At 42.6% G+C, this 25,948-nt stretch overlaps 1 protein-coding gene across 2 annotated transcripts in view; it reads right to left on the bottom strand.

Annotated features, from left to right (window-relative positions):
* Nucleotides 1–25,948, bottom strand: part of CEP78 (centrosomal protein 78) — a 536,668-nt gene that overhangs the window by 447,001 nt on the left and 63,719 nt on the right. For both annotated transcript variants that reach the window (XM_078675855.1, XM_078675856.1), the window contains exons 6-8: nucleotides 25,374–25,548; nucleotides 20,969–21,082; nucleotides 13,880–13,944 (exon numbers count right to left, since the gene is read on the bottom strand). In XM_078675855.1, the coding sequence (XP_078531981.1) occupies nucleotides 13,880–13,944; nucleotides 20,969–21,082; nucleotides 25,374–25,548 (354 nt within the window). The remainder of the gene's footprint in view (nucleotides 1–13,879; nucleotides 13,945–20,968; nucleotides 21,083–25,373; nucleotides 25,549–25,948) is intronic.

The following is a 25,948-nucleotide window of genomic DNA, read 5'->3' on the forward strand; positions in this document are numbered from 1 at the left end:
CTCTTTATTAATAAGTCTAGAAGAAAGTCATGATAATGATGATTTAGCATTTCCAATTGAAAACAGATTCAGGTCTATTTAAAGAAAGTGGTTCAGGAACTAAATTCAAACGTACTCCACCACCACAAGCTGTCAAAGCTGTAGATATTTTTCACAGTTTGGTTCTGAAACAGTTGACTGTGTATATAATTTTAATAAAAATGTATGCAGAGCTTTGAAGGATTATAATACGACGGCCCGATATAAGTAGGAAGGTGGTTGTGATGAAATTTGGAGATTATGATTAGGAAGCCAATATACAATTGAAAGATAGATCTAATTATGAACTACTTGATAATTGTTTGGAGGAGAATTCTAAGAAAAGTTTGAAGAATACATTGAAATAATATCTAATTACTGCAGATTAATACAAATATATGGCCATGAAAAATCCTATTACACTTATTTCATTTTTACTGAAAATTCACAAAGAATGCAAGATCCAACCAGGAAGGCCCTTTATTTATGGTATCAGAAAAATCAAAACATGTGGCTTGCTAAGGATATACATGAACTGCAATTCATCACTGAACTTAGTAATGATAATGACATTGTTTTTAAAAGTCTTAAAAATATTGGGATGTTCTTAAGTACGGGCGAGCGGTAAACTCAGCTCTGCCGGCGAAGTTTTTCCCCACTCTGTAAAAACTTTGCAACCTGCAGCATGGCACAGTTTTTCTCGCTACTGGCTCGCCAACTTTACGTTGGCGAGAGCAAGTAAGAAAAACTAAGAGCTAGGACTAGCCCCGGGGCGATTTCCAACGCAGGCGGTGGGTCTCTATAGTTCATGTTGGGAAAGCTGCCGCCAAAGTAGAAGATCTACTCGAGCGGCCAAAAGCAGCAGCGCCCTCTGGTGTCCCATGTGGTGCTATTTGCGCTGTTTTTACAGCATGTAACAAGCTCCCGGCACTAAAAAATAGTACAGAAATTCCGCCACTTACAGAATTTTGCGGAGTTTGTATGCAACTCCAAAGAATTCTGGAGTTAATCTCAATGAATTCTGCCCACCCTTATTCTTAAGCTGGATCCAGATACTCTACAATTCCTTCCAAAGCAGTCTATCACAACGTATAAAAGAGCATCTATTTAACTCTTCTGAGTCCATGTGACAGCATAAAATATAGCCAGAGAACAGAGATTATATCTGAAACATTGAGGTGGCTGTGAGAGTGACCAACAGTTTTTTATTTAATGCAGTAATTTCTCCTGTTGTAAATAAGCACTAGACAATTGTAAACAATTTACTGATGGTCACAAAATTAGGACCATTAATATTCAAACATTCATCAATTGTAACACATCTTGTTGTATTTATATGATTATATGAGTCTGTGAGAAACAATATAGTGGTTCCACCATGAGGAAGTTGAAAGAAAGATGGTGACAAAAGGATTCTGACATTTAAGAATGAAGGTCCCAAATATTCAATGGCGGTACACTTTAAAACATGAACACAGTGACTGTACTAGAAAAATTACTAATTACTGGGGGTTGATACATAATAGGAGAGAAAGTGATATATAATCCAGTTTCAGAGCATGAGAAACCTTTTGTATCAATAAATTAGGAACAGTTGAAAGTGGTCTAAATTTGGATAGAGAATTGCATGCTCTACTATAAGAAATAGGGTATTTTTATACAGTCAATATTAGTGAGGATTCTTAGTTACATTGAGTGTATATGATAATTAGTATGAGATTTTGTGTTAACAAAAACAAAAGCATAAAACACATTTGTAGAATTCAACTTTGAAGTACAATGATTATAGTTATTTAATCAGGCACATTAACGTAATTACAAGATGGCACACTGTGGAGGTGTGTCGCTTTGGAGGTTCTCTAACTGCCGTTCGAGACCCCAATACGAATTCTAATAAATGCTGTAGATGTATTGTTTAAATGTATGTATAAATAATTTGAATAAGATTCTACATTTTCTGTGTTTACTTGTCCTGGAATTCATAGCAGACATAAAACACATTTGTTGAACTCCACTTTGAAGTAGAACGGTTAGAGTCATTTAACCAGGCATGATATTGTAACTATAAGGTCGCACACTAGAGGTGCAAGACTTTGGAGGTTATCAGACTGGGCTTGAGACCCCTTCAGAGGATGTTAATGGACAATATTTTACCAAAAATTAATTTATGTTTATATGAATTGAATAAGATTAAGAGTTTTCTGTTGTTGTTGGGCCAGGAACTTCTTTTAAGCAGAAGTACTGTAGCTTACTAAATAAGATATCAGATTTGGAGGGGCTGGCTCTTGTGGTGGGGAACCCTGGAAGCTTTACGACAGAGGCAGAGCCCTGTTGAAGATGATTATGGATGATGGGTATTCTTAGGACTTTAGCCATACATGGAAGTATTTCAATTGATTCATTAGGCTAATGATTTCCCAATAACTTGAGGATATATGTTGTGGCACAATGTGTTATTGAGACAGGCAACACTATGGCAAACTAAGATTTGAACATAATCTAGGATAGTTGTTTTGTCTCACATTTTTTCTTTTCATAGAAAAGTTGAAACAATGAGGGTTATCATAAATTATTAATTATTTTGTTCAATTACTCAGTAAAAATTCGTTAGGTATGGTTTATAGGTATTGAAAGCAAGTACAGAAGAATTTTTAAAAAATTAGAATTGGATCAGCGTGTATAGACTCACTGAGAAACTTTCAAAGTTGCTAATTTGCCATTGGAAGCAGGAACAGTCTGAATTTGAATTTTGGCTGTTGCATTTCAAGTTTTTTAATGGAATGGAGCAGCCTCTTGCTATCACAATTGGATCAGATCAGGTATGTGGTGCTGCAGTAAAGAAGAGACATGTTACTGGGTGAATCAAGAGTGTTTTTTGGATATAGTTTCTGTAATTACATTTTACTGATATTTTGCACCACACTGTTGGACTTTAGACACCCTTATCATGGGCCATGGATGACCACATTAAAAACCTTGGATCGTGTGTTTCATTGGGGTCAGTTGGATATGGTTATTTTAATAGGAAACCCATGCTTTAGTTAGTGAATGTGTTGTGTTCTGATTTTAATTTATACACATTTCAGATAACAATTTTGTGAGGACCGGTCTATTGTTTTCAAGTTCAATTGTGAAGATCTGAGAGGTTGCCAACAAGAGTCAAATTTGTGAAATCAAGTGTTGTATTTCTATCTAGGACCCTAATCAATATTCCTAATTTATGCCCTTGTATGGCTATAATAAATAATATCCTTATAAAGGCATAAGAATCATATCCATTTTTAGTAATAGCCCATACAGTCCAAATACGGCAAGGCTACTCCCCTAGACTCCTAGAAAGTACAACGCGTTCTTTAAACAAACCAAACCTCCAGCAACCTGGGAATTCCCCTTGCTTTTGTTTTGATTTGTCCAAGAACTCATGTGAGCACTGAAAGAACGGCCAGTTCTTAGTGACATCTTTATTGACGTCTTATGTCCAACCTTACGTCAAACCCGGCACCTTTCAGGTATAAATATACCAACGTTGCCTTAAGCAAACACACAGTGGTTTGGAGCCGAGCGGCTATCTACTTGCCCGAGAGCCCAGCTGATGCGAGAGCCCACGGACGCCGCCCCTCCCCTTTGACGCACTGAGAAAGACGCTGTCTTTTTCTCCAGCCGAGAAAATCCAGCTCCGGTGTTTTCAGCCGCCCTTGCGGGTTGCTGGGATATCGAGTCCTGAGAGAGAGATACCAGACCTCCTGCTTTCTATTACCCAGGTACGGAGCTGACTAAACCCTTAAAGAGAATTCTTGACTCAGATTCTTGGCAACACCAACTTAACTTAAACTGCTACTTACTTACTCCTTCCCACGTATTAGGGTTAGGTCAGGTACACCGGGGTAGGCGTAGTTAGAAGCACCAGTTGAGTACGTTAGTCAATGTATTTATGTATGTATATATTTTATCCATTTTAAAGTATCATATGGCTAAGAAACCATATCAATGCTTTTTCAGTATTATTTTATAATACTCCTTTTACTGTACGCACTTTACTTTATACTAAGTATTGCAATTGTGGCAATTCATTTCTCTTGCATGAGAAAGAAGACTGCTCAATAAATAACACCTTTTATTGAAAACGCCTGTCTCTCTATTTCTCTGCACTCTGGTGAAACTAAGTATGCACGATTGACTGAGTAAAATAGCTGTCTATTGTTTTCACACGACTCTAGAGATACTCTTATTCTGAGGGAGCAAAGTTGTCATGTTTATGGTTGTCAGAAGCTAATCCCTTCTTGTCTATCCAGGGAAGTTAAACTCCTCCTTGTTTATTCGAGAAAGTTTCTAGTGACCTCTGAGCTAGCTGGCAAAACTAATTAAGTCTAATATAGTCAGTAGAGACCTAGTCGACCTCAGTCCTATGTCTACACTAATGTTTATAATATTCCAATGCGCGGAGCCTATTGGGAATATAGGAACTACACTACACAAGTACGTGACTGAGAATGGTATAATTAAGTGATGGGTGAGTAACAAGTGTGATGTCTGTGATATTTACAAGGGCATGAATTTGGAAGAAATGCTAGTGTATCTGTATATGGTAAATGTAGAAAAAAAACCATATAACATGCTAGTTTTATTCCACCTTGGAGTGGAGTGGAACGGCGATGGTCTTCCACTTAGCGACGATACTGCAAATTATAAATTGGCACACTGAGGAGGAGTGGGTTTTTGACTATGAAATACAACATGCATATGATAACTCTGCTGCTTGAGGGGTGGGTTTGGAAATGCAGAAGATGACAATAATCCTCACTGGTAGAGTCATGAGCAAAAGGCTAGCAAATAATTTTTTTATGTGAATAATGCACCATAACGTCTGATACAGACTGTGTCAGTTATATAAGGATAAGAATAGTGACAAATGAATAACACTTTGTAAGATTCTTACACACAATTGAATTGGTTGTAATTTACTCTTAACAAATACTTTGTACTATAATACGCAGAACACATTATTAGATCAAATTGGTATCTACTCAGCATATTGAAAATATTTCTTAAACTTTATGGTTCAGGATTTGTTTGAGTTATAGTGAGCTTAAGCTAGGAACAAAATTATAAGGTGTAAACAATTTGTATATTAATTAGGACTATTTATGATACTCACTTTTAATAACTATCATTATAAATTTCATTTGAAATTACATCATTGAGGTTTTTATTTGTAACAATGGGATTCAACAATATTTATGAGAGTTTGTGAAATTCAAGGTACTTCACACATTATATTGTAGTCAGTTATTTGTTTACAGGATTTTAGGCACAAGGTATGCTAAAATAACTGCAATAGAATGAACCAGAGAAAATGTAAAAAACCTGAATAACTATTAACTTCCTGACGATATGAGAAGTCAATGGGAAATTAATGGGAATTAAGATGTTGGGATTTTATCGCAAAACATGTGTTTGCTGGATGTCTACTTTTTTGAGTCATGCAACATTTGTGAAAACGATTCAACGAATACTACCAGAATGTGGAATTGTATCAAAAAGTGGACAATTGAATAAAAGATTTGTAATCTGACGCAGCAAAACTGATAGACTTCTTTCATATATTTTCAGTCAAGATCTTTGAATTATGTTAAATTCAGATATATTGTCAACATTTTTTTGAGGTAAGGTGCTATAGCGTGTCACAGTTGTAGTACCGGAAATATTGCTTTTTGTGCAAGCCTAAAACAGAGTGTAGGTCAGAAAAGGAAGGAAAGCAATTATGTTTTACCCTTTCTCCCGGAACGGGAATGCCAGTGGCGCTTTACATCCAAAAGCCGTTTAGGGACTGAAACTGTCCCAACATGCCAAAAGAGGGTTACCAGGGTCAGATGGCCATGCCAATCAATAGTATTCAATGTTTCTTTCCACAGTCTGATCACTGTAGTAATCATGGAGATAAGGTACTTAAAGAAAATGAAGGAGGTGCATATTTCCATTTGCTCACCATTCAATCGCATATGTAGGGTCTGTCTGAGCACTGTGAATCCAGTTGTTTATGCCCACCAGCTATGATGCCCAGTGATAAGAGCGGATATCACCCATTTTTCCATAGAAAAATTTCATAACATAGCTAAGTCATGGGAAGAAGTGACAGGAAATTTTGTGTGGATAATTCTGCAGCCTACTCAGTTACAAAAGAACATAAACTATTTTAATGATTGCTACCAGGCCCATCAGTGAGAGCTTAAGAGGGGATCAGAAAGCCAGGCCTCAACATAGGCTGTCAAGCAGTAGGGTCATATTGCCCCTGTAGTTTATCAACTCCTGTGTCGTCATGTACACCTATAACTATGTGAAGCGCCCAGTCTCTAAAGCAAGACCTAAGGACTAACTAACTGCCCTACACATAGCTCAACTGGGTTGATCACAGGCTTGGACCTACTGACTTTAAGTCCTGAAAATTTCCAGCACATGGGCTGGGTCAGCGCAGGTCCCATAGAGGAAAAAGGGAGGCCTTCATCATACAGTGATATCCTGTCCTCAACCCCACCTAACCTGTCAGATACTCGTATCTTAGTGTCAATCTGGAACCATTCCACTAGTTGCTCAATGACCATGGGAAGAAAAACGGGGACAGAGGGCACCCCTGCCTAGTCCATGTTCTGTGGCATGTAGAGGATTCACACATGTTGAGGGAAATTGGGACCGAAGTTTATCTTAATGATTTCTTGAAATCCACGGCAAGCAGGGCCAGAAGGGAGTTTTGCAGGAATGCCAACGCGAAGGCATTGTAGAATCTATGGATGTTGGGGCTCATGGTCCTACTGGGCACAAAGCCATTTTTGCCAGGATGCACAACTGTGCCAATAGTTCTCAGCAAATGAATGGGAAGGGCTTTCCCCAAGATATTCACCTCCACGTTTGCGAAGGGAGATAGGCCTATCGGAGGTGAAAGCCTCCAGGGGTATACCAGGTTTTGGAGAACTGTAATTTTAGCAGGTTCAAAGTACAGGTGCAACGTTCATGGAAGCCTCTACAATAGCGTGAAGATGGGGATATAGTCTTACATAAGGCAACTGAAAGATTCTGCCAGAAACCTGTTGGGATCTGGAGTTTCACCATTCTGGTGTTGGCCCAGCACCTTTTAAAGTTCTGCAGCAAAGAGTAGCTTGTTTCTGAAGTTCCTTCAGCTATGGTGTACAACTATTTCAGTATAGGTTCCAACAGATGTCGGCAAAGTTATTGGCCAGCAACTCCTGAAACTATTATCTGCCCAATCACTGTGTTAAAGATCTTTCCATATGGTCAGTCAGTAAAGAAGGTTGCCAGTCTTAGTGCCCAAATAGTAAACTCAGCTCTGAACTGCTACTCAAGACATCTGTGTTTCGTCTAAGTGTTTGCCTCAGGAGGTTTTTGTTGTAATCGATCTGCTGGAGCAGCTGTGGCACATGGGATATTAATTATTCCTTTTCGAGATGGGATATTAATTATTCCTTTTCTAGATTGAGAAGCAGAGATTCAATCTGTTTAACCATTTCCTTCTGAAGTCAGTTGAGGCAAGCTCTATAGCTGATCACCTGGCCCCCAAATGGCAGCCTTAAAAGCATCAAAAAGGTCAAGGGAAAAGCTATATTATTTTTAAATATCTATATGCCTCATCCTTCGTTGCACCAGGATATCTGCATCAACCACCAGGTGCTAAGTTTGCAGCCCGCATGCTCATACCCATCCTCGCTACATGAAGTGAGCTCCATTCGGGGATGGTCTGATAAGGCTCTCACCTGGATACTAATATGCTTGTGGTCCACGGGAGGCATCAGGAAACAGTCAATCTTAGAAAAGGACGTACGAGCTCTAGAATAAAATGGGTCTTGCCTTTTATTTGTGGGAAAGTGATGCCAGACATCCCACAAGCCCAGGAACATAGTGAACTCTAAGAGGGGGATGGTGGTTCTGACCAGGTACGAAGGGGCAGACTATCTGTCTAGCATGTTGTTAGTAACACCATTAAAGTCTCTCCCCCACCAAAACAAATCGTGGCATTCTGGCAACGATTGCTCCCAAGCCCTAAAGAATTTCCGAGACCAGGGGATGGAGTACATTAACTAACGTCAAAGGCCTACTGGTGAGGCTGCCTGACACAGCCAGTTAAAGGCCCAGTGTGTCGCTTTGTATGTTATGGGTTTGAAAGGATAGGTAGCATTTTATTAGAATGGCAGCACCTCATGCCCCTCTTATTAATCCAGTGTACAAAAGTGTGACTAAGCCATGTAAAGCCAAGAATCCACTTGTAGTCCCCCACCACGTGGTGGGGGACTACAGGCCTATCGGAATATACCTTTTGGTCACTTTGAATAAGCTCTGTGTTTAATCTTGTCCACTAAACCATTGACATTTCATGAAAGGGGTCCAAGGCATTGTGACAGCTTTCCTTTTGATCTTTCAGATGTAGACAATGAGACACTTAATTGGAGATGCGACTGTCACAACACCAATATTAGTCAACAAGAAACAACAAAAACACAAAGCATAAACTTATAGATGACTCCTTCTCCCCCCACACACACACCCTACAATTCAAAACGAGAAGAAATTGTCATTGTATTTCAATTCCCCATGCTAAACGACAAAGCATGGAGCCTGTCAGACTCTTAATGAATCAGCATAACGAACCAGATCACATTGGAATGCTAAAGACAAGGGCATTGTTTACTGCGTAGGTCCACACCTAGCTGTTGCTCTACTTCGCTGTGTGACAAATCTGGTACATGGAGTTCAGCTGTTGCAGTGAAGGTGCAGGCTCGCCATGGCCAGACAAACCTCTTGTAGTCTAGCTCAGCAAAGAATCAGGTTTTAAAAAGTTACTCCCAAAGATCTTGCTCAATTACCAGTTCAAACCAACGGAAGGATGTTGGCACAATGCCCCAATTTAGTGACATCTTCAGAGGCAATCCCCAATAGAGCCAGGTACTTGACCAGTTATGGGAGGTTTTCTCCACGCAGGAGTTTTCCACAGAGAATGTAATCTCTGGATCAGTGGCATCGTGTGCTGGACTCCCTACCGTCTACTCACATGGTCTTAGAGGAACTTACCCAGTGACTCAGTTTCCTGGGTCCTGCTCCCAGTGTAGGTGGGGAAAGGAGACAGTTTGGGGGAAAATCATTCCTACTATTTTGTTGTGCTCACTAATCCCATGCAGACTCCAAGGTATCAGAGAGGAGCAATTTGCCTCAAGTCTTGTATGATACAGAAGCAAATAGTCCACCTTCGAGGCCTGTAGCTTCTATTTGAATCAGTCAAATAGTTTCCATTGTGTTGTACAAATATTGTGTAGTCTGAAAAATGAAGGAAGTGGTTCGGTTGTACAACACAAAGCTTTTGACCAAGGAGCATTCATGATAGCACCTCTGTCCATGTAATGCAGCACCATAGCAATCATCAGATAGGAGAGAGCCCTGGAAGAAAGTCTCTGGATTAGGGCACAATTGGGCAGTTCGAATACAAACCATAGAAACAGGTCTGCCTGGAGGACCCCAGTACAAATCAAGGCATTTCAGAGGCATTACAGGTTTGTGCCTTTGACTTTCTTTGGAAATCCCACCATGTGGATATTGTTGTGCCTGACCTTTCCCTTGGGGTCTTTCATCAATGATTTAGTATTTTAGGGTAATGAGTGTGCTTTCCTACCTTGGCTTGGCAGTCTTCAATTGTGTTTTTGAGTTAGGAGAACCGACCCTCCACCTCGGTCCTTGTCTGAGGCCAGATGTCGGTTACAAGTCATCCAGCTCCGCAATCGGGTGCATTGCCCCCTCGCACTTACAATCGCAAGGTTCCACCGACCCTCCTATGGGGACCATACTGGGAGCCTGTTCTAGTGCACCAAACCAATAAGCCTCATCTTCCTGCTTTGTCCAAGTCCTTTTATAATAACCTTTCCTTCCACCCTTCTGGTTCCCCTGGATAGTCACAGGTTCGCATCCCCACCTGCTTTTTCGAAGCTTCGCCTTCAGGGCATCGAATCGCTAGTAATCTGTTCTTCCAGGGCTCCTCACATGTGCTGCTTTTGTGTGTCCATCCCTAGTAGCAGTCAGGTGTTAGCTCCAAACGACCATGAACGCTCCCCTAGCCTCTAAGGACAGTGACTCAGAGGCCACTCTGGGGACAGTCAAGGCAACTCAGAATCGCCTGGTAAAAGTACAGGTCAACAAGGATTATGCTTAAGCAGACTGAGAGGGCAAAGCTCAGCTTCCACCATGTTAGTCCACACCAATAACACAGAGCATCTTAATGTGACTACGCAGGTTTTTTTTCTGGAATTGAGTTCCCTATGCTAACCTCAGACTTGTAGTCCCAGCTGGTTATAAACTGCCAGCATTTCCTACTGATGCCAGTTTGACAAATTTCATAACATTTCTATTAATTTAGTTTCAGTATTAGTGCTTCAGGCATCTAACACCAGTTATTGATATAATTATTTATAGAATTTGTATTGGAAGCAGTAGAGAAAGAGTTAATAGTTGCTTGATCACTCCGTTTTCTGTTATAGTTTCCTTTTGGATTTAAGTTCAGCACCAGCTACCTATCTGCTCACCGTTGTGATTAAGCCGTTTAGCGGACCTTGGCAGTAGCACACCATTTAGAGGCCCATTGAGAAAGGCCCTTTGGAGTATGTAAAGTAGTTTTTTTTGCCATACATGTTACATGCCCTTGTGAATTGGCCCAAAACATTTAAACATGGAGTGAAATCAGAATATTCAGGGAAGATTCATTTGCCATTAGACCAAACAGATAGGACTGTGCCCTTTTTGCACATTTACAAATGGGGAGTAGCTCACGTTGAGGCAGAGCTCCAAAGGCCTATAAGAGTATATAAAAGAGCACTCTTGTAGGTTTACTTCCCATACTCACAAATGCTTTTGTGAATCAGGCCCGTAATTAGGGAAATGGAGCATCTTAGTAAAGTGTAGCTAGGAAGCTTTATAAAGCGATTAAGGAGGTCTCGTGGAATTTAGAGGCAATCCAACCCATGCCCCTCTCCCATTCCTTGTAACTCCACCTAATTTCCTTACTAAATTCCTGATGTATACAAATTTACAACAAGTGAGACCAATTGAGCTTTGTTGTCCCTTTCAAGTCTTGTTATGATTGCAAAACGTTTAAACTGATCGAATGAGGAAGCAGGCACAAGCGTTGAGCCTCAAAGAGTGTTCTTTTAACTAGAACAATGGTGGTAATTTATTGGCACATCTGCAGTGAATGTCCCACTTACAACTCTCAATTTAACTGAATAGAGAAATCTTAAAAGTCTGGTCATTTGGACAGATTAGCACTCGGCCAGCTTTATCACAGCTGGAATGTCAAAGCAAAATAAGTGAAAAATAGGAACCTATAATTTCCTTGTCATACAAATGATGTGTCACTTTAAGATTCAAATCACAAGCCAGCAGTGTGCACACACTTTAAAAGTATTTAGGGAGCTCATTAGTTCAACTATTTTTTGTTTTTCTTTCCACAATATGACAAGATAAATACAGAATTTAAAAGCATCTTTATTTATTGTTTGGAGTTTCACAACCCACCAAAAAAATCGGATGGAGACCTACCAGTGCGTTGCCATGCACAGTTTGGGAAACACTGAGTTAGCTACATCTGCACCTATCTCACCAGGCAGCTAGTTCCAGTCCTGTGTTCTAAATTGTTTGGAGCACCCGCCCGGTGTAAACAAACTGACTTTTGTACATGTTGACATGCTCCAGTAAATTTAGAGGTTCTCATTCTATAGGTTTAGACATGTTGAAGCCCCCTGAGCACCGTTAAGTATTGTAGAGCCCATGATTCTTGTTTTTTGACCTGGGACTTCCTATTTATGCAAAGGGGGCAGGTACTTCAGGAGTAAGGCCCTAGAGAGCCTAATGTCAAAGGTGGCTCTTTTTCCAGAACGGCTCTAGGATGTTCCAAGAAATCCTGGTTCATTCAATAGTCGAATGGGTTCAGCAATTAGAATCCCACACCATCTAGAAGCATGAGAAAAATATGTTTCAACAGTGTATCACATGTTTGAGATCTTATGCAAATATTCACCCTCATCATTCTCTATTCTTTAAATCCAAGTTAAGTATCAGTAAGAGTTTAAACTTGCTTGCCAAGAGTTTCAGGGCTGCAATCGTATTAGCATTTCCATAGTTTGTTGCAATGGTGAAAGAAATCACTCCATAACAAACATCCACCTTTGCAGGGGCTTAAGACCATTCACTTCCCCTCTAGTGGCCACTATGAATCTGCTATTGTGCTAAAGAGTTAGTCTCTGACTTACCCACCCTGTTATTTTGCTTTTCTTTAACCCTATGTTCCTCTTTTGTTCCGGTTATGTGAGGTTCCAGCAGTGAACTGGTCCTCGCCAACCTCAGTAATTTTTTGCTGCTTGGAATGCATTTTTTTTAAATGGGGAAGTGTTTCTGTATATCTGAATCATTGCTAGACCCCCAACCGTGGACACAAAGGACTTATTTTACATGATGTATCAAGCTTACAAAGTCTTTTGGGGTGTTTCCTAGAAACAGGCTCAACTGGCATAGAGCTCTGAGCCCATATATGCCCTTTCAACAGACTATTGGCCCGCAATTGTTTGTTTTGCTTATGCTCGGCCCCCACAAACATACGCAGCCCCACTGTATTTAATATATGGAGCAGTGTGATCGCCTGAAGAAGAGAAAACACGCTGTGTGATTTAAACATTTCAGCCATCATAGGAAGTTATCGAATTTGCATGAGATTGTGATCCCTTTAAGTATTTTAAACGATCACTTATAGTTTTGACAATTTGTCAGGCTATAATGGCAAGTGAGAGGGAGGTGGGGGTATTACCCCAGACGGTTTGCCTAATCAATGAACAAAGAGTCGACAATATGGTATCAAGAGAAGATACAAAAGCTGCAAGTGTGTGGCATATTAGCACCTGTGTGTCCAGTTTATCAGACTGCGCTACAAAGTATGTTTAGAAATTTACGTTAGTCCTTTCTGAAAACTCTGGGGAAAAACCAGAGCTGTGCTCTTCAGATTGGTTAGCATCTAGTGATGACAGTAGACTCTCAGACTCCTGGCAATGTGGTTTCAGGGCTCTGCCAGTTCTAGGTACAGACTAATGGACATGTGTGCAGAATTGTTGTGTTTCTGATGCCAACATTTTGCTAAGCAGTGGTGGATTTAAATGAGGAAATAATTTGTTGGGTCTTTTTAGATCGGTTGTAGGTCTTTACTTTTTTTGTTTGTTTTAGTACTATTATTTTTTAGTAGCGGTGTGAATTTAGCATGATTAAAGGTTGATGTAATCTGACTAAATCTGAATGACATGTTCAACAGGAGAGCAGGAGAGCGTTGTCTAGAGTAAGGGTGTCCATCCGTTCTTTAATAAAGGCTGCTGGACAGGGATCAGCTGTAAGTTGGCTGCCTCTGTTATTGTAGAGATTGGAGAACTTGCTCTCAGAACAGATATATAAAACAACTGAGGAAGGTACATAGATAAGTTGGAGTGGTGTGTATTAAGGGGATTTCTTGCATGGTCTGTACAATATTTTTGGTCTTGCAATTGAATACATTAAAGAAATGTTTGCAGAATTCAGTGGTTGCCATCACAATGCTTCTGATGGAATCTGGGCCAGTTAGGCAATTTTGAAGTGTTCTCTCAATTGGTCTGTTGCCTTTTAAGTTTTCAAAGAATAGTAATGTTTTTGGCTTCTTGGATCGCTTTTGATGCTTGCATATGTGACTTTTGTAGCTAGGCAAATTTGCACTCAGCTTGACATGCTGCTTTGAAAGACACTGAACACAAAATAAATTAATACATTAAATAAAGGTTGGACAGGCCCAGACAAAAATTACCTCTGGATTTGTATCATGTGCATTCATCAAGACTCTTTCGATAATAGTTTTCAATAGACTGTGATCTAAGAGGAAACATTACACATGAAGTTAGCAGTTTTTAACAGGAAAATGAAAATCAACTTAGACCGATGCATTAATCGTGTACCAAGATACTACATGTAACATTCAACAGTCCATAGACACTCACAAGCAATAATAAATAACACAAATCAGAACATGGTCCCAGCCCCCCATGAAAAAGCAAAAAAAGGTTTAAGGATGTGAACATATTTTGCAACAAAACATCAGAGACCTATATACATACTCTAATTTGAATACGGTATGTCTGCGGACGTAACTACTGTGTATAATTCCACTTAACATAGCTTTTGTGTGCATATTCACATACAACAGTTATCTCCTGCCCACATAAGCTTGCAACATATAAAAAGTACACTGGCTTGTTTTAAGTGGATACACATTTCTTATACATTACTGCAGGAATTGGCATCACATCACTGACAAGCTACCAGGTGCCTTTTTAAGTCAAGCTGACCTATGTAAAGCAGCCTAGAACTGCCCCCTCCGCCCCACCTCCCAGTCTCCGGCCACAAGGGTGCTCCTCTTGTTACTGGAGTTGTAATTAAATATTTGGAATTGCAAGCTGAAAAATGCCCAGTGCCATACTTTTCCTTTTCTTTCCATGTATAGCAGGGACCTGAATGGCAACATCAAAAACGGTCATTATATAAACAGGGTAGAGGAGAGAATGCATCACAGTCCCCTCCTCCACCTGCAGTACTGCAGACCCATCAAAATCAGAGGGGGCACTTTCGTTATTTTAACCCTAAGCACCGTTCCGCATTAATTGCCTGAGATTCTGAATTTAATCAATTGAAGACTGAATTTAATCAATTGAAGACAATCATCATGTTTAAAGAACTGTAGATGCAGCCTTATGCTATTGCATTGCGACCCTCAAAGCACTGCTCCACTCAAAGCGTGTCAGAATAGCACCCATGGAATGCATACAACCTAGATGCAAACATATCTGCAGATGTTTTCCAGTTATCTTTATATGATGCATATAAGACCTTTGTGTGGCAATGTTAACTGGTATATCCCTACAGGTCCACAATAATCAGCCTCCACTGGCATTGGTTGAAAAGCAAATTAATTATAAAGTGTTTTTAATACAGCACTAGGTACCTTACAAGTTGACTATTTAATTGACTTGATAGTAAGCATTTTAGCATCCTCAGAACAGACGAAATGCTAATTCAATTCCTGGAATTAATCGTGGGAACTGCACACTGCATAGTACGGACCTCAGTAGGGAGTAAGTAATTCTCTGAACTAAGTTGGAGACTAATGGAGCTAATGTGGTAGTTCTGCATTCCATACTCTGTTTGTGTGAATGAAAACAGCCGCAAGGAGGTAACCCCCCTTAACTTGTCTTTTCACTTGCAACTCACAAGAAATCGCAATGTGCAACAAATGTTTTGTGCACTGCAGTTTGAGATGTGAAGTTCATGAGGCCTGCCCACATATACAGCAATCTTTTGGTGCATGTGACCCAATGTATTAAATGTATCAACATGACATCCCTACATTAAGCCTTACATGACAATACAACATGCAGTTGTACTCTAAGGAGCTCTGGACTACTTGTATCTTACTGTTAAGTCTGTATATATTTCGCGCCCTGGCACCAGGGTAAGATCCTTTGCATAAGCTAAAAGGTATCCATCTAATATTGTACATGAATGTCCCTAACCTAAGCAGTGCTGAGATCTACATAAAGCATTACATAGCAGAAACATCAATTCTAATTCCCCTTTATTTTTAAGCAGGTTGGGGTGATTATGTTCGTTTTCTGAATAAAACGTCTTCCTTTAGCATTGTAAATAAGAGAAAGCATTTCAAGTTGAAGCAAACCGCCCTTTACACCAGCAGAACTACATGGTAAATTACCTCCAACCACTGACCCTGCACTATAAATTACTCCATTGTGCAGCCAATCAATTCTAAGATATATCCAGCACTACTGTTACCTCTGCCAGAGATTCTTCATAAGAAAAACAAATCATTGTGTTGCTCCTGGACAAGAACAAAATCAAAGCTACTCTTATCTTCACCAGTATCTTGCTAGTTCCGAGTATTCTGTGCCACTAATTTCGCAAACATTTCTAGAGGATCTACTACTGCAAACAGACATGTAAAATAAAATATAAATGCACAATGGCACACAGTGGAGCAGTGACTACAGAGGCGAAAACTGACCCAGTGGAAAACACTGAATTTCGTTCAGATGTGACTAAAATCTGCAAACACTAGCAACTCGAATGGAGTTTAAAATAGCTTCCTATTGGACTTGGCCCTTTTGGCACGTTCACCCCTAAACTTTTTGCCTGTTACTGTGACCTGATATTAGTAGTTTTTGGTCTCTGCGCACTTTAGCACTATGTCCCAGTCCCAGTGTAAAGTGCGTGCGCACTCTGAGTGCGTGTGGTGAGATTGGTCCGCCTCCCATAGGAATGCATGGGGGATATGTGTGTCCATGGTAATTCCTGGTTTGAGAGGAGTGCAGGGGCGAGTTTGGTATGTGAGAACTGGTGAGAATAAATGCTGCGCAATGGTGTGCGCAGATTTATTGTGACTGGTGGAGAAGTGACACTTTTAGAAGTTGTCATTTCTGTGTGCTGTGTGCCTGCCTGCCTCAAGTGGAGTGCATATCTGGCTTGTGATTGACAGGGGCTGGATGGTGTGCTTGGCTCCAGGAGCCAGTACGAATCTGCCCAGTGGTGAATAGGTAGATCTGCATGTAGATGTAGATGGGAGGGAGGAGTTGCACCTGGGACCTAAATAGGGCTGTGCCTTCCCGCCACAATGCTGGCTCCGCCCCCTATGGTGCGTCTGAGCACATAGCCCCCACCTGAAAAAGGGGAGGGGAGCTGACCACAACAAAGTGCTCCAAAGCTCCCCCAAACCAGTTGCACCTGGTTTTCCCCCAGCCCTGTGCTGTGACACAAAGGGAAAATGGTATATAAAAGAAGGGGCTGTGACCCCATGAAAGTTGTTCTCTGTTGTGCCTGACTTGAGGGGGGCCTGCTGCTGCTGCGGGGCGCCAGGAGGAACCGCCACTAGGGACTGCCTCCCTGCTGGAGGGCCCTGTGAGCTGGCCTGCCTTGGCCCAGCCTTTGCTGCCCCCCCATTCCAAAAGACTTTCTCTGCACTTTGTGCTAAAGCGCCTGGGAAGCGCTAAATCTTCATTTTCTGAGGAGAGCTTTATTTTTCATTTTGAAGAAGCCCTTGACTTTGGTGCTGAGGAGCACTGTGTTTCTGCCCCAGGAGGACTGCTGGGGCCTGCAGCATGAAGCTGCACCGTGTAGGACTACCCTAATTGGCGTGGGAATTGAGCGGGAGCCCACCCTGCATTCGCACCCTCTAGCGGGTACCTACCCCACATTTTCGGTGACTTTCTACGTATAGTTACGGAGCGGGAGCCCACCCCGCATCTTTGCCGGTTTTCGGTCCTATTGACAAAGCAGGTGCCCAACATGCATAATTGCAGCTTTTTTTTAGATATTTAAAACAGCGGGAGCCCACCCCGCTGTTGTGCTTGCAGAGGCGGGTGCCCACCCCGTACTTGTGGAGAAACAAAATCACCGCCACGACCCGGGCGAAACAGGAAGTCCGGCCAGGTGGTGCCTGTCTGGGGGCGGGGCTTCGGGCAGGAAAGGGAAGCCCAGCACGCTACCCAGAAGAAGACGGAAGCCAACGGGAGCCCACCCCGCGCTCCGTGCACAAAGGAGAAGTGAGCCGGAAGAAGAGTCCAGGCGAGAGCCCACCCCGCACTGGACAGTGCCCGAAAGAGGAGTGCCGCAGTGGCTGGCGTGGCTCCCGTAGTGAGGGAGAGCCCCGCGCCTGCACTGGAGGAGGCGTCTCCTGAAATGAGGAGAGTTCCGCACAGCAAGCCTGCAGACCAGAGGAGCATCCCTAGACAGCCCGGTGAGTGGGGCTCGTTTCCGAAGGGGTTGGGGGTGTGTTGGGGCACATTGCCAGTGCCTGCCCCCCTCCTGCCAGTACTTACTTCTTTGGGGGCACAGCTGCTGAGCAGACTCGCAGGAGGGCGAGCCGCTCTACCATTGGGGCATGATTTTTATTCAAGGAGCCCCAGAGTGGGGCCCCCGCCTTCCTGTGCCCGTTCTTTCTATTCTTGTGGGGGCATATTTGTTTTGGAGCCTGTGTGCTCCAACGTGAGGGCATAGAGGTGCCCATTCCCCATTTCTACCAGCTGCCCTGCTCGCAGAGGGCGGCTGCACCAAGAGGGCAAGTGTTATTGTTCAAGAGCCCCAGAGCAGGGCTCAGGCCATTTTCCCCGCTGCCCCGCCTGATAGAGGGCAGCGGCCACGGTTGGCGCAGATTGATTTAGGAGTCCCTGAGAGGAACAGAGTTGGCACAGGGAGAGCCAGTGCCCACATTTTTGCCTTCAGAGCTGCCCAGCAAGTAGTGGGCAGCTGCCACGTTTAGGCCTTAACTTTTGCACACTATTTTTGCTGCATGCGCAGCCAGCCCTGACACTGTTGTACATAGCGGTACAAAAGGGGGTGGTGATGGACGGAGCATCTGAACCAATCAAACACTCACACCCAGTCAAAAGATCTGGGTTTGCTCAATCACCGTTCTTTAGCCCACTCTGCCACCCCAGTTCAGACATGGCTATATGCAAATCAGTCTGACCCTGTGCCTCATGGGAACAGTCCAGCCCAACTGCCAAGCCATGCCTTCCCTGGACCGGAAACAAGCTTCCGAGGACCGGTTTCTGGCATTTCAGCCGTCTTCAGCCCGGTTTGCTTGAATCCAGTGGCAAAGTGAGCAAGGGACTCACGTCTGAGCATACCCTGCCAACTTATGGTGAACAAAGTGGTACAAAAGGGGGTGGTGATGGACGGAGCATCTGAACCAATCAAACACTCACACCCAGTCAACAGATCTGGGTTTGATCCATCACTGTTCTTTAGCCCACTCTGCCACCCCAGTTCAGACATGGCCATATGCAAATCAGTCTGACCCTGTGCCTCATGAGAACAGTCCAGCCTGAACTGCCAAGCCATGCCTTCCCTGGACCGGAAACAAGCTTCCGAGGACCGGTTTCTGGCATTCCAGCCGTCTTCAGCCCGGCTTGCTTGAATCCAGTGGCAAAGTGAGCAAGGGACTCACGTCTGAGCATACCCTGCCGCACTTATGGCTAACAAAGTGGTACAAAAGGGGGTGGTGATGGACGGAGCATCTGAACCAATCAAACACTCACACCCAGTCAACAGATCTGGGTTTAATCCATCACCGTTCTTTAGCCCACTCTGCCACCCCAGTTCAGACATGGCCATATGCAAATCAGTCTGACCCTGTGCCTCATGGGAACAGTCCAGCCCGAACTGCCAAGCCACCGTCTGTCAGCCGCTGTGCCTTCAACTTTTTTAATGCTTCCTTCGAGCACAAGGGCAACACTATCAGCTAGTAACATTCACCTACTCCAAAGAGAAGGATAACCTTCCTGTGGAGACCACCAAATAGGATGTTGAAAAAAGTATGGCCTGTGAATCAAACATACAAAGCCAATATCCTTGAAGAAGCAATGTGGCTAAGTACTAAAATAATTGGGACTCTCAAACATTTCCCCTGTTCATATGCTTGTTCATCTAACATAGGTCTAGGATAGATCTTATATTTGGAGCAGTTTTCTCCATTATGAAATGTCTAGCGCATGTACTGTAGATATTGGTATATTTTTGGGAGTAGGTGGTTTGCCTCCTAAATAAGACAGCAACGCAACATAGTTGATTTTTTACATTTCATGGCGATGGACACTTTTTTCCATCTACTCCTGCAACTGGGTCAACTAAAGAAGGTGCATTTTTTTTAAACTGTCAAACCACATAAATACAAACATTAAAGAGTCTTTAATAACAGAAGTCAGGCATTAAGCTGCTATGATACCTAATAAGTGAGAGTTGCATACAGTATTAAAAAAATAGAAATAATTGTACCTCAGGCATAAGTAGCAGTGAGGAGCTACTGTACTTTCATTACAACAGATTTTAAGGTATCAAACTCTGCTCAGAATGGCAATGTGAAAGCACAGTATCAAGCTTACAGTATTTGCATAATCTGATAAACAACTAACATGCTCACAAAATAATAATAAAAAAAGATGCTGGCCACCGACTGGCAAAAAGATCACTTGTTGGCTGGCAAAAAAGATACCTGGAGAAAATTGGTACGTTAAACATTTTGTTGCACACAAAAAACAAATTAGTCTGTTTGCAAATCAACATAGCATCAATTAAACAACATGGTCTGAGTACCGGGAAAAAAGCATGGAAAATGTTGCTTTTTTAAAATGCTATAACAGAACTCTCAATATTCATTTTAAACTTATTGAGGTAAAGGAGAGCTTTATCATGCACAAGGACAGGAGACAAGGCCAAAAAACAAAGAAACCCTCAACTAGAACTGTCAGCGAATGTTTACAGGCAGAGCTCTCTGGAATGTTTAATGTGCTCCTCTTAACAGTCCACATCTCAAGCGTGTCCAGAATATTGTTTTTCAAAAACTATGTACAGGTTGCAAATCTTCGTCATGCTGTTCTCCTGCTACTCCAGAAAGCAGGAGAGCAGCAGGAGAAAACTGAGTACTTAGTCTAAGTTTAGTAGTCCGTCCCTACATGAGGTGGTGGATTTAGAGTCCAACAACTGACCTTGTCCCATACCCCCTTAGGTTTCTTCTCTTCAAGACCGAAAATACCCTTCAGGAAGATGGTCTGGTGTGATAGTTCTATGGTACTAAAATAACATAACATACAACAGGACTGTCCTATTAAAGAGAAGGGGGATTTGTACAGCTTAGATAGAAAAAGGGAAGTAAAACCCAAACACATGCACCAGAGAAGGGTGTTTTTGCTATTAAAATGTCTATAAATTGAAAGTTGACTACAATTATAGTTAGCAGATTTACTTTAATTTAAGACATCTTTAAAACAATTTCTTTAAAATGGTAAATCGGTCAAAGTCACGTCATCACGTTATACTCCTTAAAGTTACGTACCAATTAGGGGATTTCTTCGTACGTCCAGTACCATTAGGGTTGTGTTGGTCCGAAAAGCATCTAGTAAGGCCTGAGCCCCCTGATTGGAAATTCCACACTGCTGCATGTCAAGTGCTAAGAAGGTAAAAAGGACACTTATGTTTAAAGATTACCAAATAATGGGTAAAAGACTGTAATACAACAGAAAAACACACACTGCACTTGACATGAAAATAATGAACAGCACAAAGACAACCTACTGAGATTTTTTTTTACTGGCAATGCTTTTAACGTTTTGCTGCCAATTAGCAAAATGCTATAAATACAATAAAGATGTAAACCATTGCTCACCAAATATTAAAGAGGATTTTCAATCCCTACAATGTGATCTTTCAAGACTGCCTATTAATCAATACTTGGTTCTGTATATTTTCTTTTGAATAAAAATCTTTAACATGGGGCTATGACAATATACTTTTACGATGCTAGTAGTATATGTCCCTAATGTGTGAGGTACAGATGATGAAACCACAATGTCATATAAACAAACTTAAAATAAAGAGTGAATCAGTAATATAGAAAGGAAATTAAACTCCCTGGAACAGAATGCTGCACCTTGATAGTACTCACAAGATGTAGATCACCCTTTACAGAGGGACAAAATAATTAGACACCTGTTTCACAAGGAATGATAAGTAACAGACAGTCTGTCCAAAGAGCCTCGTTCTGAGTTTGGGGGAAATGGAACAACTACTAAAAAATGCCTAAAATAGATAGATGCCATGTCCGTCCACCTCTTGACTCCTCAACCTCATTTAGAGATTGAAGAATTCGAGCAGTAGCAGCACCCCACCCCCCTTCCCCCAGCGCCTTGAGACCCTCACGGGTGAGTAGCGCGCTTTACAAATGTAATTGATTGATTGATTGAAGAACCACTGTGTTTCAGATGGAGGACCTTCTACTAGCGACACCAACAGAAACATGCTTAATGCGAGCCACTCATTGGGAATTGGTGGCCAACATGGAGCTGGAAAGCCTGTCCTATACAAGGCAGTACTTATAAATCTAAGTCTGCTCGGTTTTTTTTCTGTCTATAAACACCGTTTAAATCATATAGACAATTGTATCACAATTTTGTAGACAAAATACTTTTGGAATACATGTCAAACCAAGAAGAAAACACTCTTGCAGACTGCTCTGTCATAACTGAACTGTGAGGGAGTCACAAACTGACTTAAAATTAGGGGGGACGCAGAGCTTGGGACACGCGCCGTGAGGGCAACGGCTGGCTCGCACCTGTCCCTGGGCAAACAACACCTTATCGTCCATCTCCTGCGCCGTGAGGGCAACGGCTGCTGTCTCCTTCTTGCCGGTCCGGTTTGCAGCGGGAAACTACATCCCCCAGCTGCCCCGGGCTCCGGCACTGCACCTGTGACCTCATCCCTGCGCCCAGAGGCGCTACAAGTGCAAGGAGCGCCGAGTTCTCTAGGGGGACGCAGAGCTTGGGACACTCGCCGTGAGGGCAACGGCTGGCTCGCACCTGTCCCTGGGCAAACGACACCTTATTGTCCATCTCCTGTGCCGTGAGGGCAACGGCTGCTGTCTCCTTCTTGCCGGTCCGGTTTGCAGCGGGAAACTACATCCCTCAGCTGCCCCGGGCTCCGGCGCTGCACCTGTGACCTCATCCCTGCGCCCGGAGGCGCTACAAGTGCAAGGAGTGCCTCCCGCCCAACGGGAAGTGCGCGGGCGGCGCCAGGCTAAGCCCGGGCAAAGGGCGGGCCGTCTGTGGCCGTCCGGGGCAGTACGAGGCAGGGCTGGGTCGTATCCTTAACATCTGTTATTCCGGATCTACGACTGGCCTTGTACCATACCCGAGGACTGAGTGTACTCCAGACGAGGCCAAGGCTAAGTAACTAGACTGTACTACACTGGGCTGACCGTAGTCATCTTTTAACAGTTGTACTGTATTAAGCAAAGTAGCTCATATATTGGTGCTATTGGGAAACGCAAAACCATTGAGGGTGGCGGGGGGTTGGGGGGGGAGAGAGAATGGGGGGGGGTGGCAAACCCCCAAAACAACGAAAGGGAAAGAAACCCAGAAAAGTGGCTATAAATTGTGTAATAGATCAAATCAATGATCTTGTCAATGAATGTAGCAAAATCCTCGTGGCCGATCAAGGCCATAGCAGCGGGGAGGCTACGAGCGACAAGGGTGGCGACACACACAGATCGCCAGAGGATACTACTGATCTTCCTACAATTCCAGCCATGTTTCGGGCAAAAAGAAAAACTAAGACTGGTAATAATAAAGATAATGGGGTTTGCTCAATTATATCGGGTGAGGCTCATTGTTATGTGGATCAGGACGCCCCCATTAATGCCATGTGTTATAACTTGCCACCTGCTACTGTTCCACTGACACCTTACAGCAACAGGTATATAGTCCTGGCTGATATTCATACTGAACCTCCTGCCCAGCAAATGTCGCCCGACGCAGGAGCTGAAGGGGTTCAACAGGTAGTCAGTTTGGATGCAGTGCCCAATGCAAACATCAGTAGGGGCAAAGTAGTCTCTGAAGAAGTTAATACTTTAACAAATCTTGTTATTCTTCTTCGCGATGAAATAGATTCACTAAAGTCATTAATAATAAATGTAACTACTCTAGTTAGGGGCGAGCCTGAGGGAGGAAGAAAAAAATCCATCTAACGCGACAACAAATCTACAAAATTCCTTCCCCTTAAAAAGTAAGGCACACCAAATCCCGGTAAGGGATAAGCGTAGCGATCTAAGCATTTCGCATGTTGTTGACCCCAGTAAAATTGGTCATTCTACTCTGAAAGGCACTAAAGAAGGGCCGATATCAAATAGCTCTAGAGTAATAGGGAATGTCTCTGTAACTCGTCAGAAGTCTGGTACCATGTCAGGTGGATCAAAAGCAATTCCAAGAGCAGTAGAGGGGGTAAAAGCACCAGGAGCTACTACCCTAGGGAAAAAAGGGACTAGTTTTGTTAATAAAGATTATTCCCATAACAAAATATACATGACCATTGTTCCTAAACTGGTGACTGTTAGCATAGAGTATCCAGATTCCCTAATAAATAAAGCTATTCACTGGCTGCGGCACGTTAGAGGCTGTTGCTCAGTGATTAGGGAAGATATTCTGGAGGCGAAAAGGATTAGCCCCCCAAACCATATATATGACTCTACAGAGTTAACCCTGAAATCAGCATCTCTTGTCGAAAATCTCTTTGCTTTAGAATTTAGAACCAGTGCCCCTGGGCAATCTCTGATCCAGCTAAGAAAATCGTGCCCCCAGTCTCAGGAGCAAAGGCTTCGTGCTAGGGGTAGAGCATGTGAGAGAAATTGCTCTGGTTTGGACAGCAATGATTGACATCCAATAGATCCATCTACAGGAAATAAGGGTAGCTGGGGGATCCTGAACGGGGAGGAAACCACGGGGGTATTAGAGACAGCTGGTGGGATAGTGTTGGGTGTTGACTATCTTACCAATTCTAATCCAAAGCTAGGACAGAACTGTGGGGAGATTTCCATTTCCATAACTGACCCGCATTTAGGTTTCTCGTATGAAGGTGAACAGAGGCTGCTTACTATCCCCACAGTAGCAACTTCTAATAGAATAGTCGAGGGGACCGGGGTTGGCGTGGGTAAGTTGGTTTCATGGAATATTGCCGGGCTACGTTCCAGACAGGAATCCCAGGATCGGATAAGTTTTGTAAACATCTTTGATGTGTGCATTTTTCAGGAGAAGTGGCTGTGCGAACCTTCTTTTGCCGAGGGTTACTTGAACTACTATGTCCCAGCATCAAAGGGTCATAAGGGGCGACCCATGGGTGGCCTTACTATTTGGGTTCGGCAGAGTTTATCACTTACTGTCAAAGTGGTCGACACCGGACTTAAAATTAACCAGAGAGGACTTTTCCTCATTTGGGCCTAGTCGAACTGTAAACTGACATCGCACTTGCTAACCCTTTTCTTCCCCTCTCACAAAACAAACCTTGGGAGTCTGCTTGGAGGCAGAACTAACAACGACACAGACAGCAGCAGAGGAAAAGGCAAGTATTTCTTTTCTTTTTTTTTTAAGAAAGACTTTAGCTATGTATCCTTTCCCCAAACACTCACAGCAATTAAAGTCCTTCCTTCTATCTTGTTTGGATTAGGCGAGCACTTTATGGGCCGGTTTGTCAGTGTAGTCTGATGCGTGTGACAATCATAGAATGCCTCCACTTCCCAGATGCAAAGTGAGAAAATGGTGATAATAAATCATACTGGCCCAAAGTTCAGCATACTGGTTTGCAGCTTGCAAACAAACAGAACTTTCATTTCTGACAGGACATAAATGCAGTGGATGAGTTCACCAGTCTGGGTACACATTCTTAAAATAGAAAACAAGAGGTTAGTCTCATACCCTTCAACCAGAGATCTTCTTTTAGTGATTCTGCTAGGGCAATAGCACCCTCATCCCCAATTAGCATGTTATAATTCAGAGTAATGCGTCTCAAACCAGTCATGCAATCCAGGTCAGGTCTCCTGTACCTCAGGCTTTCCGCCCAGATATCACTGTGCCGTCTGGTTGCCTGGTGCTGCAACAAAATAGAATACAACATTCATGTTAGAGAACAAAAGTAAAGTATTACTCGTGACGAAAAACTGCTTCAAATAGGAAAAACATTTGCTAAGACTGTCATTGTTTAGCACACATAAATGAACATCAATGAGAAATACCTTTCACTGCATACAGGAGATTACGCACGAGTGAGGGGTCCTTGAAAAGTGAGAATCTACCACACACAATTTGTTCTGAAACTATTTAGCAGGCAAATAGGCAAGTATAAGATCTAGATATTCATGAAAGGGATACAATTTGTCCCCAAAACTAAATTAAATAGGGATATTTAAGAAAGAAATGTGTCACTTAAAGAACAATCTACGAAACACCAGAATGACACATAAGGTTGACACTGTATTGTAGACTTAATCGCA

Source organism: Lissotriton helveticus, chromosome 2_1 (genome assembly GCF_964261635.1).
Source record: "Lissotriton helveticus chromosome 2_1, aLisHel1.1, whole genome shotgun sequence".
Lineage (NCBI taxonomy): Eukaryota > Metazoa > Chordata > Amphibia > Caudata > Salamandridae > Lissotriton > Lissotriton helveticus.